The sequence below is a fragment of the Mytilus trossulus genome, unplaced genomic scaffold, assembly GCF_036588685.1.
Source record: "Mytilus trossulus isolate FHL-02 unplaced genomic scaffold, PNRI_Mtr1.1.1.hap1 h1tg000085l___fragment_1__unscaffolded, whole genome shotgun sequence".
NCBI lineage: Eukaryota > Metazoa > Mollusca > Bivalvia > Mytilida > Mytilidae > Mytilus > Mytilus trossulus.
Genome location: NW_026963295.1, coordinates 3,630,633 through 3,644,772, shown reverse-complemented (window position 1 = coordinate 3,644,772; position 14,140 = coordinate 3,630,633). Strand labels below are relative to the sequence as shown.

The window sequence follows — 14,140 nt, the reverse complement described above, 5'->3', positions numbered from 1 at the left end:
AGTTAATTTTGTCTAACAAAATTGAATCTTACCTCACACAATTGACTTTTGTGATTTAATTTCCATATCAGGTAACAAAAGTCAATTTTGTATGCAAATATGTTTATATTTGCATACCTTTTAGACAAAATTGACTTTTGTCATGACAAATATGAATTTTGTCTACAAAAATGAATTTTGTAATGACAAAAATGAATTTTGTCTACACAAATGAATTTTGTCATCACAAAATTGAAGTTCTCACAAAACAAGTCTGTAGCACATAGTTTTGTAAGACAAAAATGATTTTGTTATGACAAAATTGAATTTTGTACAAAACCATAAGAGTCCCATTCGGCGCCCCGTATAACGCAGCACATTATAAAATAACTCATTTTCATTCAAGTTGAAATTACCTAACAGCATTTGAACAATCCTCTCTCTACAAATTTTATTTGAAATCACTCTGAATTAAGTTGTCCTAATTTTAATACTGCAAACGTGTTTGATTCTAGTTTATAAATTTTGATATACTTTGATTGAATGTTGCCATAGTTCCCTAACCCAAATGTGATTCCTTTGATCAATGCCTACAACATCCGGCCAATAAATCTCGTCTTTCTCCGAGATCAGCACTCTTTGATATTCCCCATAAACATTGAGCAAATGTAGGGCGTTGTTGTTTATATCACAAACAATTATATTGCCGTCTTTATCACATTTTAAATCACGTGGGTCAAAGGCTTGATTCAAAGTTCCCTTTGGTGGACCCTTATATACACATTTTACACGTGCGTCCTCGTCTAGAATTGTCACGCATTCATTTTCAATATCCGAAACACACATGTCACCATTTATATTGATATCAATATATTCCGGATAACTAAAAATTCGCCCATTTTGATCTCGCTCAATCTCCTTTTTCAAAATCCCATGTCGCGAATATACCAGCAGACGATTCCGATGCTCCCGCTTATGACGTCGTCTGAAATCCTGAACGGCACAAACGACGACGTCTCCGTAACTTGTGACTCCAATGCCAGCTGGGTGCATGTCCATCTGAGCAAATATATCTATTTCTCCTTCTTGGTTGACCACTTTGATCACTTTTGCAGTGAAACAAGAAACGTATATATCACCCGTTGCTTTATTTATAGTCATATCGCGGACCTCGTTGAAAACATCTATACTTTTGATATGTTCCCCTTCGCTGTTGTATTTGTGTATTCCAGATGACATGGCTTCAGCTATCCAACACTGGTCCCCTGTTGCTGGACAAATTGACAAAACATAACTTTCTACATCAAACTTTTTAATCAAACTGAAATTTTTCTTCCATCCGATTACAGTTGGTGTTTTGAAATCAAATTTGGTCTTCTCGTTTGTGACTCGCGGGGAATTTCCCCGTTGATATACATTATCTTTCGCCAGCTGTGACGGACGTGGAAGACGTCGTTCGGGTTGTCTGTTATTGTTAGGGGACGTTGGCGATCCTAGTGTCAATGTCTGTAGTCTTGGAGATATGTTCCCTTCGGAAACTCCATTTGTTAAATGGTTTTTATTTTTCGGACTGTTTGGAGTACTCGCTCCACTGCTCAGTTTTGAAACTATACCAGTAATATGGTGTCTTACCGTAGCAGTCGATTTAAGATGGATCCTAGCACATTCAAAACATAGATTCTGGTCACATTCAATACAATTGACCTCAGCCTCATTTCCGTTGCATGTGTTGCAAAAAGACAAACTATTCCCATTGACAAATTCACGAGAAAATCTCAACTGAGGTATATCAGGTCTTTCCATTTCTGCACGTTTTAAATCATTCTGTGTGATTGAAACCACAATATTTGTTAAGCAAACTGGGCATTTAATAAGTTTCTGAGGTAATCCATTTACGTATGTCTGAGAGCAGTGACAGGCTGGAACACACTCTCGTGAGTTCTCACTTTTTCTCGTACATACGGGACTCTTACTAGATTGGTTCTTTTCAATTGTATTGTGTGAAATTAAATTCTTATCCATTTTATATACTAAGATTATTTATTATATATGACCCAAAGGTCGAAACTGTAATCATAAATTTGAATAAAAACTTTTATTTGGAGTCTTGTCAATAGCTGAATGCGTTTATTTTAGTGTTTGTTCACGTATTCGCTTCCGTAACTTTAAACACTGTTTTTCTACTGTAGATAAAAAGAACACAGGTTGATTTAATTCTGAAGAATTTCATTTCATTCCACAACGGTCTTTATATTGTAAAATCAATGAAACATTTAACTTTTTTCCGTTTAATGTTTTGCGGTCGATCCTGGCATCAAATTTCTTGTAATCTTTGTTGATATATACATGGAATCTAAACGTTTAATCTTTCTACCTGTGAATTAAAATAAAACAATGAATTAAGTAGAAATTAAATATATTGAAATGGTATTTAAATACGTTTTTGTTATTCGCCTTGTATATACTAAAAGAAGAGAATGATGTTTGTAGATTTTTCATTTTTGTATGAATGAAGATTGATATGATTTATTATTTCATTATCAAAAATTTAAATAGAATTTAAGAAATTGTAAATGAGAAGGATCTTCTTTTGTTATTCTAAGTGAAGTTATACTCCATTCTATACTAATCATCCATTCATATAGTAATGCTTTCAAGTCTTAGTTTGGCGATGAAAAAGCTGATTGAGTTTTATTAATACATGTATGCAGGTATGTGAAACTAAAGGAAAACAATATCGAACCTCTTTTCGCTCTCACCCCTTTCACATTCGTTATTATGGGTTTAACTCCTATTTCATTTGGTCTCTTATGGATATTTGTCTCGTTGACAATCATACCACATATTCTTATTTTTACATGATAACGTAAAAGGGGGGATGTTCAGGTGTTTGTTTTTTTTTTATTTCAGTCGCTCAATTTTGAGTACAAAATTGAACGAATATACGGAGATGACGAGGAATACCAATCAAACAGGTTGTTGTCTCTTTGACACATTTCCCATTTCCATTCTCAATTTTAGCAACACAAGACAAAATACATGTAAAGACATGTTGGCTTCACATACACAAATCAAAAGTACAGTAGTGTATAAATGTTAGAAAAATGAATACTAATTGCAATCTAAGAATAACACATGGACTTTTGGTACAATCAGGCAAAAAGTGCTCTGTGTTGTAGCAGTGCATTTCTCTGGACACGCTAAAAAACAACATATAATAAATCTATGACTCGTTGTAAGACAAAATGTCTGCTCCCACCCCACCCAATAAGCCGTACTAAATTTTCCAACAGCAGTATTTTTTAACAGCTTTTTATCTTGAAGAACATACATATTGTATTAAGCTTTAATTTTATCTAGCCTTTAAAAATGCATTAAATATTTGCCACTGTACACAAAACAATCTACAATCAATCAACAATAATATTAATATGCATGAAATATTTGCCACTGTACGTATTTAGATTTCAATAATTAATAATGCTTGGGAAACTTAAAAAATATACTTGGTATATGATATATTAGTTATAGTTACACACATTCCTCAGTCTCCACGTAGGGACATTATATACAACATATTCAATCAAATGTTTTCATTTTCTTTCAATGATTATGTACATATTTGGATATTTGTTAAATGTTTATATCATTGTACCGGTTACACTGAAATATTCAAAAGAGTTTTTATACATTAAAGCAATTAACGTTTTGAACGCGTTTAGTTTTGTCTCATTAGATATTTTAATTTCGACTAACTATATATTTTTTTCTTTATGCAAATATCAATATTGCTCGCTTTTCTACAAACTAATAGAAATATTGAAAAGGACTAATAGTAAATAACAAACGCTCAGATTAGTTTTGCATCGGTCAAAAGGTCGTTATAAATTAAAAGTTTATGTCCTATAGAATTGAAAGAATTTCGCACGATCGTATCATATCTATACCGAAAGACCTCAATGGCACTACACTTTCAGGTATTGTTTTAAGTACCACGAAAGACCGACAACTTAGTATTCTCCAAAAAGCTTAAATAAAACCGAAATTTTGAATAATTATAACAAAACAATTAACAAAAACAAAAAACTTAAACAGAAAAAAAACTACACACACACACAACAAAAGGGGAGAGGGGTCTGCAATTTCCAAAAGAAAATAAAACAACGAAAAACACTCAACACACGCAAAAATCTCACAAATGTATTTCGAATTTCTGATTACCTTTTCTGATTGTTAGGCACACAAAAAACGGATTCCCAAAGAAGACTAATGCGAAGTACGAAATGTTTAGTGTGTCATTATGTTGACTGTTGCGTCATTGCAGTCCATTACTGTACAGCCTTGCTTAATAGTGACCATTGGTCATTGCTCCTGGGTCCTTTTATGTGGAATTCCTTACTTCATTTGTTTTGGCTTTGTGAAATTGTGAAATCCAAATTTTAAAAAAACAAACATTTGGAAGGTCCGGGTTCTTTTTGAAAATCCTGTTTACATGTTGACAAAGCAAAGTCGGGTGCCAATAGTTTAGTATGCTTCTTTACATGTATGACATTCCCTCGTAAACTACGCAATTAGTTTCAACTAAATAACACTGTGTTTATGTCTGGTGTACCTTTTAATAATTATGAGCAATAGTTTGTATTGGAAAATAGTTGTAAGAATATTGATTCAACGAACAATTCATTCTTGTCGAAACGGAAGCAAACTTTCACTATACCTATATAATGTTTTCTCCAAAAAGTATATAAAAAAACCTTAATGATAAAGATAAAAGGAGGCAGTCAAACCTCGAAGTGCGCATGGTACACTATTTAGAGTTATTGGGTTATATAAACAGGTATGTAGGTATAGTGAAGATAAACTACATAAAATGGCAGAAAAAGACCTTTTGATTTAACATATTACCCTGTATACGGTCGTAGGATGAGCGCCAAGTACCACTCGAAGAACATAATTATATTTCTGCAGACTACATAAAAATGGTCGAAAAAACAACTTTTGATTGAACATATAAACCGGTATACGAAGGATAACCGTCAAGTACCACTCGAAAGCACATACTATGCAAACTTTATAGGTGATCGGGACTGGACCATATACCTCGTACTTTAGGTCTCGGTAGCAACGGACTAAGTCACCTAATTCATGGTGACAGGTTATTGATTGTTCAATGACAATGTATATACATAAGTAGTTTATACTGAGATTAAAATGTTTATTTTAGTAATCCAATAAATTATCAAAATCACTTATAAATTTTTTAACTCATCACTTCGATAAATAAAATCAATATAGGGCAGAAATAAATATTTACCATACTCTTAATACCTACTGGATAATTAAATATACATTAAGTTTACTGAAAGCGTTGTATTTTTATCCCTAAAATTCAATTTTATAGAATAATTTTGAAAATCAGTCAAATTTAAGTGGTGTACTTCTGTAAGAAATCGATGTCGACATAGATTAGGCCAATTGAGAGCGTAGTATTAATTCATAAAAGTTTAATTTTATTGAGTGATTTTTTAAATCAAATTTAACGATATAGTTATGAAGAAAATCAATCTCGATTAAACTGATATCATGTACATTCCAAAATGTGGACAACCTGTACTAAGGACATAAATCTAACTGTAACATAGTTATTGTCAAATGAAGTTAACTAGGTTTTGAAAACTTTGGAATTATTTTAACATATTTGAATGGATTCTGATTTGTATGGCCTTGTGATACGACAAATCTTAAGGTCGTGAAAAGAGGAAGATCAGATGCGCTCGAAATGTACATTAATTGTGTTCTCTGTCTCAGCAGTTTCTGAGGTAAAAAAAAAGCCCCCAAAGAGCTCAATGAAGAAAATATATATGTGAGAAGATTTGGTTTAATAGTCAATGAGCCAACCACCCATCAGAGACAAAATGTAATACTAGTAGAAGTTAACAACTATTGACTCTAGGTCACTGTACGGCCTTCAACAATTAAGCATGACACACATACACTTACAGCTTGTTATCCTTTAACTGAAATGGGGGATGTAGTACTTTGTACAAATGGTAATACCATGATCCCTGTAAGTTAACCTTGGTAACGAACCATCGAAACAACTAATTAAGGGGCTAGTGTGGTCTATATATAAAAAAGATGTGGTATGATTGCCAATGAGACATATCTCCACAAGAGACCAAAATGACAAAGAAATCAAAACCTATAGGTCACCGTACGGCCTTCAACAATGAGTAAAGCTCATACCACATAGTCAGTAGTTGTTTTAAGCCTCGTCATATCCCATATGTCAATGTCACACCCCGTGTATTCCTAGTCCATACTATTGACAGCAGCTACTTGTTTGATATGTTACTTTTATTCTTTATAATTATGTAATATCTGCCACTGAAACTGATGAATTTAGCTGTTAATAAATTAACTTCTTCACATGAATTTGTGCTGATACCGAATCTAAGTATAATTTTGAGATCTCAGTTGCATAGGCGGATCCAGGGGGGGGGGGGCTGGGGGGCCCGGACCCCCCTTTTGTGGGAAAAATTTGGTTGATTATATAGGGAATCATTGAAGCATGACTGGAGCGGGCCCCCTCTTAGGTCAGTCAGAGGCCCCCCCCCCTTAGGAAAAGTTCTGGATCCGCCACTGAGTTGGTGGTCTGTGTTTTACAACTACAAGTGATAGTATTGATCTTTATTTGTGAAAGGAAATATAAGGATAATTCTTATGGACTTTTTTCAATTCAGTAACCGAATTATGTCATATCGTTCATAGCTAAATCATCAGAAATTCTTCTGCACAATAACCTTATAATATATATTTTAAACTATAATAATGATTTCAACCTAGTTTATGGTAAGGTCTAGAGTTAAATTTTGAAATTTAAGACGTTTTCATTGATCCGTCTTTGGTATTATGTAGTTCCTTGATTGAGGTCAAATATATTCGAACCCACATCAATAGGTTTGGTAAAATACATTAGTTTTAGAGATTCATAAATTCATATTAAAGCAATGTAAAGATATGTTTTTATTTCGCTGAATATAAAATTAGCCAAGTATGTAATTAAAAATTTAACTTAGTATTTCAATAATCTATGGTATTCTATTAAATCTTTCTCTATTATTGACATTGTGAAGAAAATGAATGCGAATCCTACATTTTAATAGTTTATTAGAATTCATTAATGATGATATTATAATAATGAAGCAAGGAAGTCTATACATGTCATTTAAACATACTATTCGTTTTAATTTTATCTATTTCTAGCAACTCGCTGGGAGATATGAATTCGAATGAATTATTTATAAAACTTTCATATTATGAAAACTAATACATGTATTTACCATTATAACGGTTGTAATATTAAACCATACATGCACACAAGGCCGTGACCATCGATAAACAATGCATTTAAATAGTCTCGTAAAATTTAAATGGAGCATGTGAGAACTAACTGATAATGTTGTATCATAAGAAGCGTTAATTCGTACCTTTAGATATATTTATTCATATTCGTACCCTAGAAGCTGTTATTCGTTCCCTAAGATGCGTCACTGGAGAGTCTAACACGTTAACGAATTAAACGTCAGGTGTACACAATTATAATCCTGGCATACATCATTGATCCTAATTATAAAAAAGAAGATTTGGTATAATTGCCAATGCGACAACTGTCCACAAGAGACCAAAATGAAACAGACAAAAACAACTATAATAGATCACCGTACGACCTTCAACAATGAGCAAACGGCCCATACCGCATAGTCAGCTATAAAAACATAACACTTTTATCACGATTTCTTATGATTGTAACATAACACCTTTATCACGTTTTCTGAGGATTGTAACAGAACACTTTTATCACGATTTCTGATGATTGTAACATAACACTTTTATCACCATTTCGATGATTGTAACATAACACTTTTATCAGCATTTCGATGATTGTAACATAACACTTTTATCACCATTTCTGATGGTTGTAACAGAACACTTTTATCACCATTTCTGATGATTGTAACAGAACACTTTTATCACCATTTCGATGATTGTAACAGAACACTTTTATCACCATTTCGATGATTGTAACATAACACTTTTATCACGATTTCTGATGGTTGTAACATAACACTTTTATCACGATTTCTGATGATTGCAACAGAACACTTTTATCACCATTTCGATGATTATAACATAACACTTTTATCACCATTTCTGATGATTGTAACATAACACTTTTATCACCATTTCTGATGGTTGTTACAGAACACTTTTATCACGATTTCTGATGATTGTAACATAACACTTTTATCACCATTTCTGATGATTGTAACATAACACTTTTATCACCATTACTAAATGACAGAATACAAATGAAACTTTTTTCTTTTTACTTATTTGGCAATACGCTAAAATAGTAGAAGATATTGTTTGAGGATTGATTGATGGGTGGTTTAGACCCCCTTAAAACAAAAAGTTCATATCGCCACGGGCACTTGTTTCTATCCATTGGAAGACCCACTATCAACGTATATTTACAAGTAAAATATACGTTGATAGTGGGTCTTCCAATTGATAGAACCACAAGTGCCTGTGCATATCGCGGCGAGATATAATCGAAAATCAAATATCTTTAAAAGGGAAAGAAAACATTGAGTGACGTGATTACATGTATATAAATAAACATTAAATTTTCTATAATCATGACCACAATAGCATTGTACTTTCATTGAAACACATGCAAAGGTTCCTGGTTCGTCAGAAGGGGACGAAAAATGGCTGACCCGTGTTAAGAGAGAGCAAATTATCTTGCACACAAAAGACATCCTTGTAGATTTCTAAAAAGAGCGGGCTAATGCCTCTACAAAGCAGCACTCGCATCCGCAAAGCAGAAAGGGATTTATATGAGTTGTATCAATTTGTTTCCAAATCCACTATGAACAAATATGTTTAAACTTATTGTATTTGTTTTTGAAGAAGAAGAGATATTAGAAGTCGTTAAATAAACGCCTTAGTTAATACTGTAAGTTCAAGGTCAAGTTTTTGTTATGTCTGGTATATATATATTTCTTTAAGCTATTTCCAATTCCAAACGTAAGCAATAATGTGTAAAGTACTTTTTTTTGAGAATATGGATGGGGATGGAGATGAATTTGAATGGGCGAAAATTATAAACAGTAGTAAGAAATGGACAACAACAAAAAAAATAAAAAGAAAATAATGAGGTGCTATCATTCGTCTCAACTCGGCCGATTCCGTACCCTCATCTAACGATAGACGGAGAGTAGCGGATTCTACCGAGGTTTGCCGAATGCAGGTGCTGTAATATAATGAATGGAGAATAATGGAGTCCACAAGTATAAAGAAAAGAGAATAATGGGGTCCACAAGTATAATGAATGGAGAATAATGGGGTCCACAAATATAAAGAATAGAGAATAATGGGGTCCACAAGTATAAATAATAGAGAATAATGGGGTCCACGAGTATAAAGAATAGAGAATAATGGGGTCCACAAATATAAAGAATAGAGAATAATGGGGTCCATCAATATAAAGAATAGAGAATAATGGGGTCCACAAATATAAAGAATAGAGAATAATGGGGTCCATCAATATAAAGAATAGAGAATAATGGGGTCCACAAATATAAAGAATAGAGAATAATGGGGTCCACAAATATAAAGAATAGAGAATAATGGGGTCCACAAGTATAAAGAATAGAGAATAATGGGGTCCACAAATATAAAGAATAGAGAATAATGGGGTCCACAAATATAATGAATGGAAAATAATGGGGTCCACAAGTATAAATAATAGAGAATAATGGGGTCCATCAATATAAAGAATAGAGAATAGTGGGGTCCACAAGTATAAAGAATAGAGAATAATGGGGTCCACAAATATAATGAATGGAGAATAGTGGGGTCCACAAGTATAAAGAATAGAGAATAATGGGGTCCATCAATATAAAGAATAGACAAAATTAGTCAAAACAATTATAGAATACAGAAATGAAGAACCCCTCCATCAAGACCTCCATTCACAACTTTAATGTGTGTATATATACATGGTATTTAGCACGCAACTGTAAAGTATTCTATGCTAAATAGATATTATTACTAATTAAAATGAATGGAAGCTAATGGAAACCTTGATTTGGTACTAATTGTTATAAAGACAGAGCTATTAACAACGAGAAAGATATTGATTTTGGTCAAATCCGACATTGACATACAAGTGGAGATAATCAATATAACATACAATACCCCAAACTCAATTTTGCAGATCAGACGATAATTCATGTACCCAGATTAATTGCGAAATAATGTCTCTCGTAATTATCTCTCGATTTGTCCAAAGCTCTTAGGGGGCAATATTTCAGCTGTTCGGGATGTACAAATACGCAGCCACGACCAGTTAGAATGGACCGTACGCCTTTCTTTTGAATTTTTACTTTTTTATTTCGAGTTTCTCTAATGAGTTTTTTGAAAACTACACTGGAGTCATAGTTGGATGAGTTCTTTTTTTTTGTAAACCGACAAAACAGATATCATGGTGAAAAGAAAACGACGACCCCCCCCCCACCCCCAACTAAAGAAAAAAAAAACCAGAAAAATTAAAGCAAAACTGCCATAAAGACACTACACATAAACATAGAGTGACAACAGTTTAGCTGTGTGGGATGTATAAGTATAAGTATGCAGCCACGTTCAGTTTAGATGGGGACGTACAAACACACATATCGTTAAGGGGAATGTCACGCTTGCTGCATGTTAAGGAACCATTGCAACCACTCTTTGAAAGTAGGCACAATCAGTGTCTGTTACATGACAATTATGGCGGAGGGAGGGGTGTCCATAAATTGTATGTTACATGTCAATATGTCTGCCTCAATCCAACATACCCGTTTTAATTCCAACGTATCGCTTTTTTTTTATTATTGTGTTGCAGAACCAACAGATTTGCATGTTTATTATCTTTTTTCCTGAACTAGATTGAAATATTTGTAACTGGACATTTAGTAAATTCAAAAGCTGACGAAACGATAAATTGAAATTTGAAATGACTGATCATTTTTTTTTGGCATCATTTTACTGTAGAAATTGCGTATATTATTAAATATTGTTGTATAATAAAATAATGTTAGGTTTGATTATTGTGTGGGAAACAGATGTAAATATATTTTAGAATTGCCTTTACAAATAATTGAAGGAAAAAAAGCAAAATGAAATTTTTTTGTTGGAAATTCCATAACATGTGAAGATATTGAAAAGTTTGTGCATTCATGTATATAAGCATATGTTCGTATTCGGCAGCTACGGCGTTCCTTAAAGTAGTCTCTTTAGCAAAACAGCGCATGTCTATAAGATTACGCGTAACTTGTGCGCACAAGTTGTGTAACTCGTGCGCACATACAACTTGTGCGTGCAAAATAGTAACATGTGCGCGCAAGTTGGTAACTTGTGCGCACAATTTGTATTTTTTTTGCATGGCACTCCATGGCACTTCCGTAGAATTCAGCCTCGGAATAAATGCATTTGAAAATTTTAAAATAAAATACTACCAAATGTGTATTCGATAAAAAAAAAAAAAAACCCAAAATTTAAAACTAAAAACACTAACAAAAATAATAAATACAAAAAAATATATAAACAACTAATACTCATATTTGAATTTTGATAAAATTTGTATGAACATACCTTAAACTCAGCTTTTTTGCTATCCTTTAGTATTGTTCTTATATTCAGATTTATAATTTTCCATTGATTTGTGGTTTCCAAGAGGATCTTGACTATTTGGAATTTATGCCAAATGATCAGCGACACATTTTTCGTACACGACAGAAATTTTATCTCAACTTAAATATCGATTTCAGTAATTTCGATTGTATTTAAATAATAGACCAACATTGATTTCGATCGAAGTAATTGTTCTTTAAGCTTATTGTTGTAACTGGATAATACGTGCAAGGTGTAATACACAAAAATGCATATAGATTAAAGACCAGTTCAATAGATTAATAGGTGTTTAAAAGATTGAGTTTCATGTTACATTATTTAAAGTTTAAATAGTTTACGGAGCTTACTGATTTAATTTTGATTGTTCTGTTTAATTAGAGAAGAAATGTTAAGATTGCAATATAGGATAGCTTTCATTTTCGTCCTGTCAATATATATTATCAATACATATATTTGTGGCATTATTAAGTCAACAAAAAAATCTGATTTTTGATTTAAAACAAAAATAATCCTTCCTGCTTTCAACTTTTGACCTTGCAAGACCCTCATTGATAATCAAGGTCGTTATTTACCACTTGCACGGGACCTCGTTGTCGTTGCCAGTATTAAACATAAACTGAATTTTCAAACCTTTCTGGTAAAGGTAATATATCTTATCACAAATAATATCACCTGCTTTCTTCTCTTAAGGACGTATTTTCTTTATTTTCTCTTTCACTCCAAATATGGCATTGTTTCAATGACCGACTCCAGTGTTGTATTGGCAAAACATGTCTTAATTGAAAATTGAACTGATCATAAATCGGACGAACATACACTTTTCTGTACACAAAATGTACGCCGGACCTTTAGTTTTTCTATTTGGATGTTTTTAAACTAGTATATTGTTGGGCCCTCCATTGCTTGCTGTTTGGTGAGAACCAATACTCGGTGTTGATGGATGTACTATAACATATAAATGTTTACATTTTACTCATTGTGACTTGGATCAATTGTTTTTTTTTATTTACACTCACACCACATCTTCGGAATTACTAATAATTAAGCTAACTAACTAAGTTTATTTTTGTGTCATTTGATATCTTGTAAAGAGTAGTCTTAATGACTAACATATCACATTTTCTGTTTTTATATTGGTTGGGCGCTCGTTAACATGTTTAACCTCGTTACATTCTGTTTGTGACTGATGAAAGTCAGGAGCCTGCAATTCAGTGGTTGTCGTTTGTTGCCGTGTCGTGTCACACATTTGTGTTTCGTTCTTTATTTGTTCATAAATTAAGCCGTTAGTGTTCTCGTTTTCATTTTTCATTTTTTTTTCATTTCGGGGCCTTAAATAGCTGACTATGTATTGACTTTGGTCAATGTTGTACGGTATAGTTGATAATATCTGTGTCATTTAGTAACTTGTAAAGAGTTGTCTCACTTGCAATTATACCACATAACTGCATTAACGAGATGGAATCAATGATACACAATTTATTTCTGTGTTGATATTATTTGGTTACGGCAGAATAAATATTTTTCAAAATCAGCAGCTCTTATATTATAGAAATATTTCAGTTTTGAAACTATTTTGAAAATGATAAAATGTGCACTGTTAAAATTGTGCTTAGAATTTAAACGTGTTCTAAGACTTATGTGCTTAGGACAGTGTTTAATTTCTAAACATAAAAAAATAAACATGTTTTGGCTCTAAGCACTTCGCAATAAACGTGTTGCTGTGCTAAACATGTTAAGCTACTTCGTCAAGTATATGAAGCTAATCGTGTTTACAATCTAAGCACTTTCAATATTTAGACACCTTCCTAAACACGTTTAGAATTACAACACATTTAGGGCGAAGACGGCATTCATATCACGTGATAATTTTTGAGCGGGAAGACAGAACAAAGAACACAAAGTCAAAGGCCACGCTGTTTACTGCATGCTGATCACAAATGACCATAACTTGACTGTTTGAGAAAGGTAAGGGGTTATGATTATACTGTCTTTTATTTTTACTGCCAATTGAAAATGATTATTGTCAATTATAAACATTATTTTCAAGTACACTACCATATTGCCAATGCAGGAGAAAAAAGCGGCGTTTTGCATTTGCGCCGATCTGCATTTCATTTGCGCCGATTTTTTCTTTCATTTGCGCCGATTTTTTTTTATCATTTGCGCCGATTTTTTTACAGGTAAGTTACAGGTGAATAGATATAAGAAGATGTGGTATGAGTGCAAAAAGCAGAACTCTCAATCCAAGTTATGTTCTTTTTCATTTATCGTTTTAGACCTCTTCCATTAACCATTTGTACAAATGTAATGAATTGTCAATCATAATATTTATATAACTGTTGTCCCTTGCTCACTATGGAAAGATGGAAGAAGGCCTACAAGATACATCTCCAGACTTTTTCCTTGACAGTACGTACGCGTA

The 14,140-nt window shown here is 32.9% G+C and overlaps 1 protein-coding gene across 1 annotated transcript; it reads right to left on the bottom strand.

Moving 5' to 3' along the window:
* Positions 1-353: 353 nt before the first annotated feature.
* On the bottom strand, positions 354-11,846 carry LOC134699750 (uncharacterized). Its single transcript, XM_063561176.1, has 2 exons — positions 11,680-11,846; positions 354-2,353 (listed from the first exon to the last, which is right to left on the bottom strand). The coding sequence occupies exon 2, from the start codon at positions 1,999-2,001 to the stop codon at positions 496-498; it is 1,506 nt and encodes a 501-aa protein (XP_063417246.1). The 5' UTR covers positions 2,002-2,353; positions 11,680-11,846; the 3' UTR covers positions 354-495.
* Positions 11,847-14,140: the final 2,294 nt, after the last annotated feature.

Excerpts from the sequence above, each read along its gene's own strand:
- LOC134699750 (XM_063561176.1), bottom strand. The coding sequence starts at position 2,001 with ATGGATAAGAATTTAATTTCACACAATACAATTGAAAAGAACCAATCT.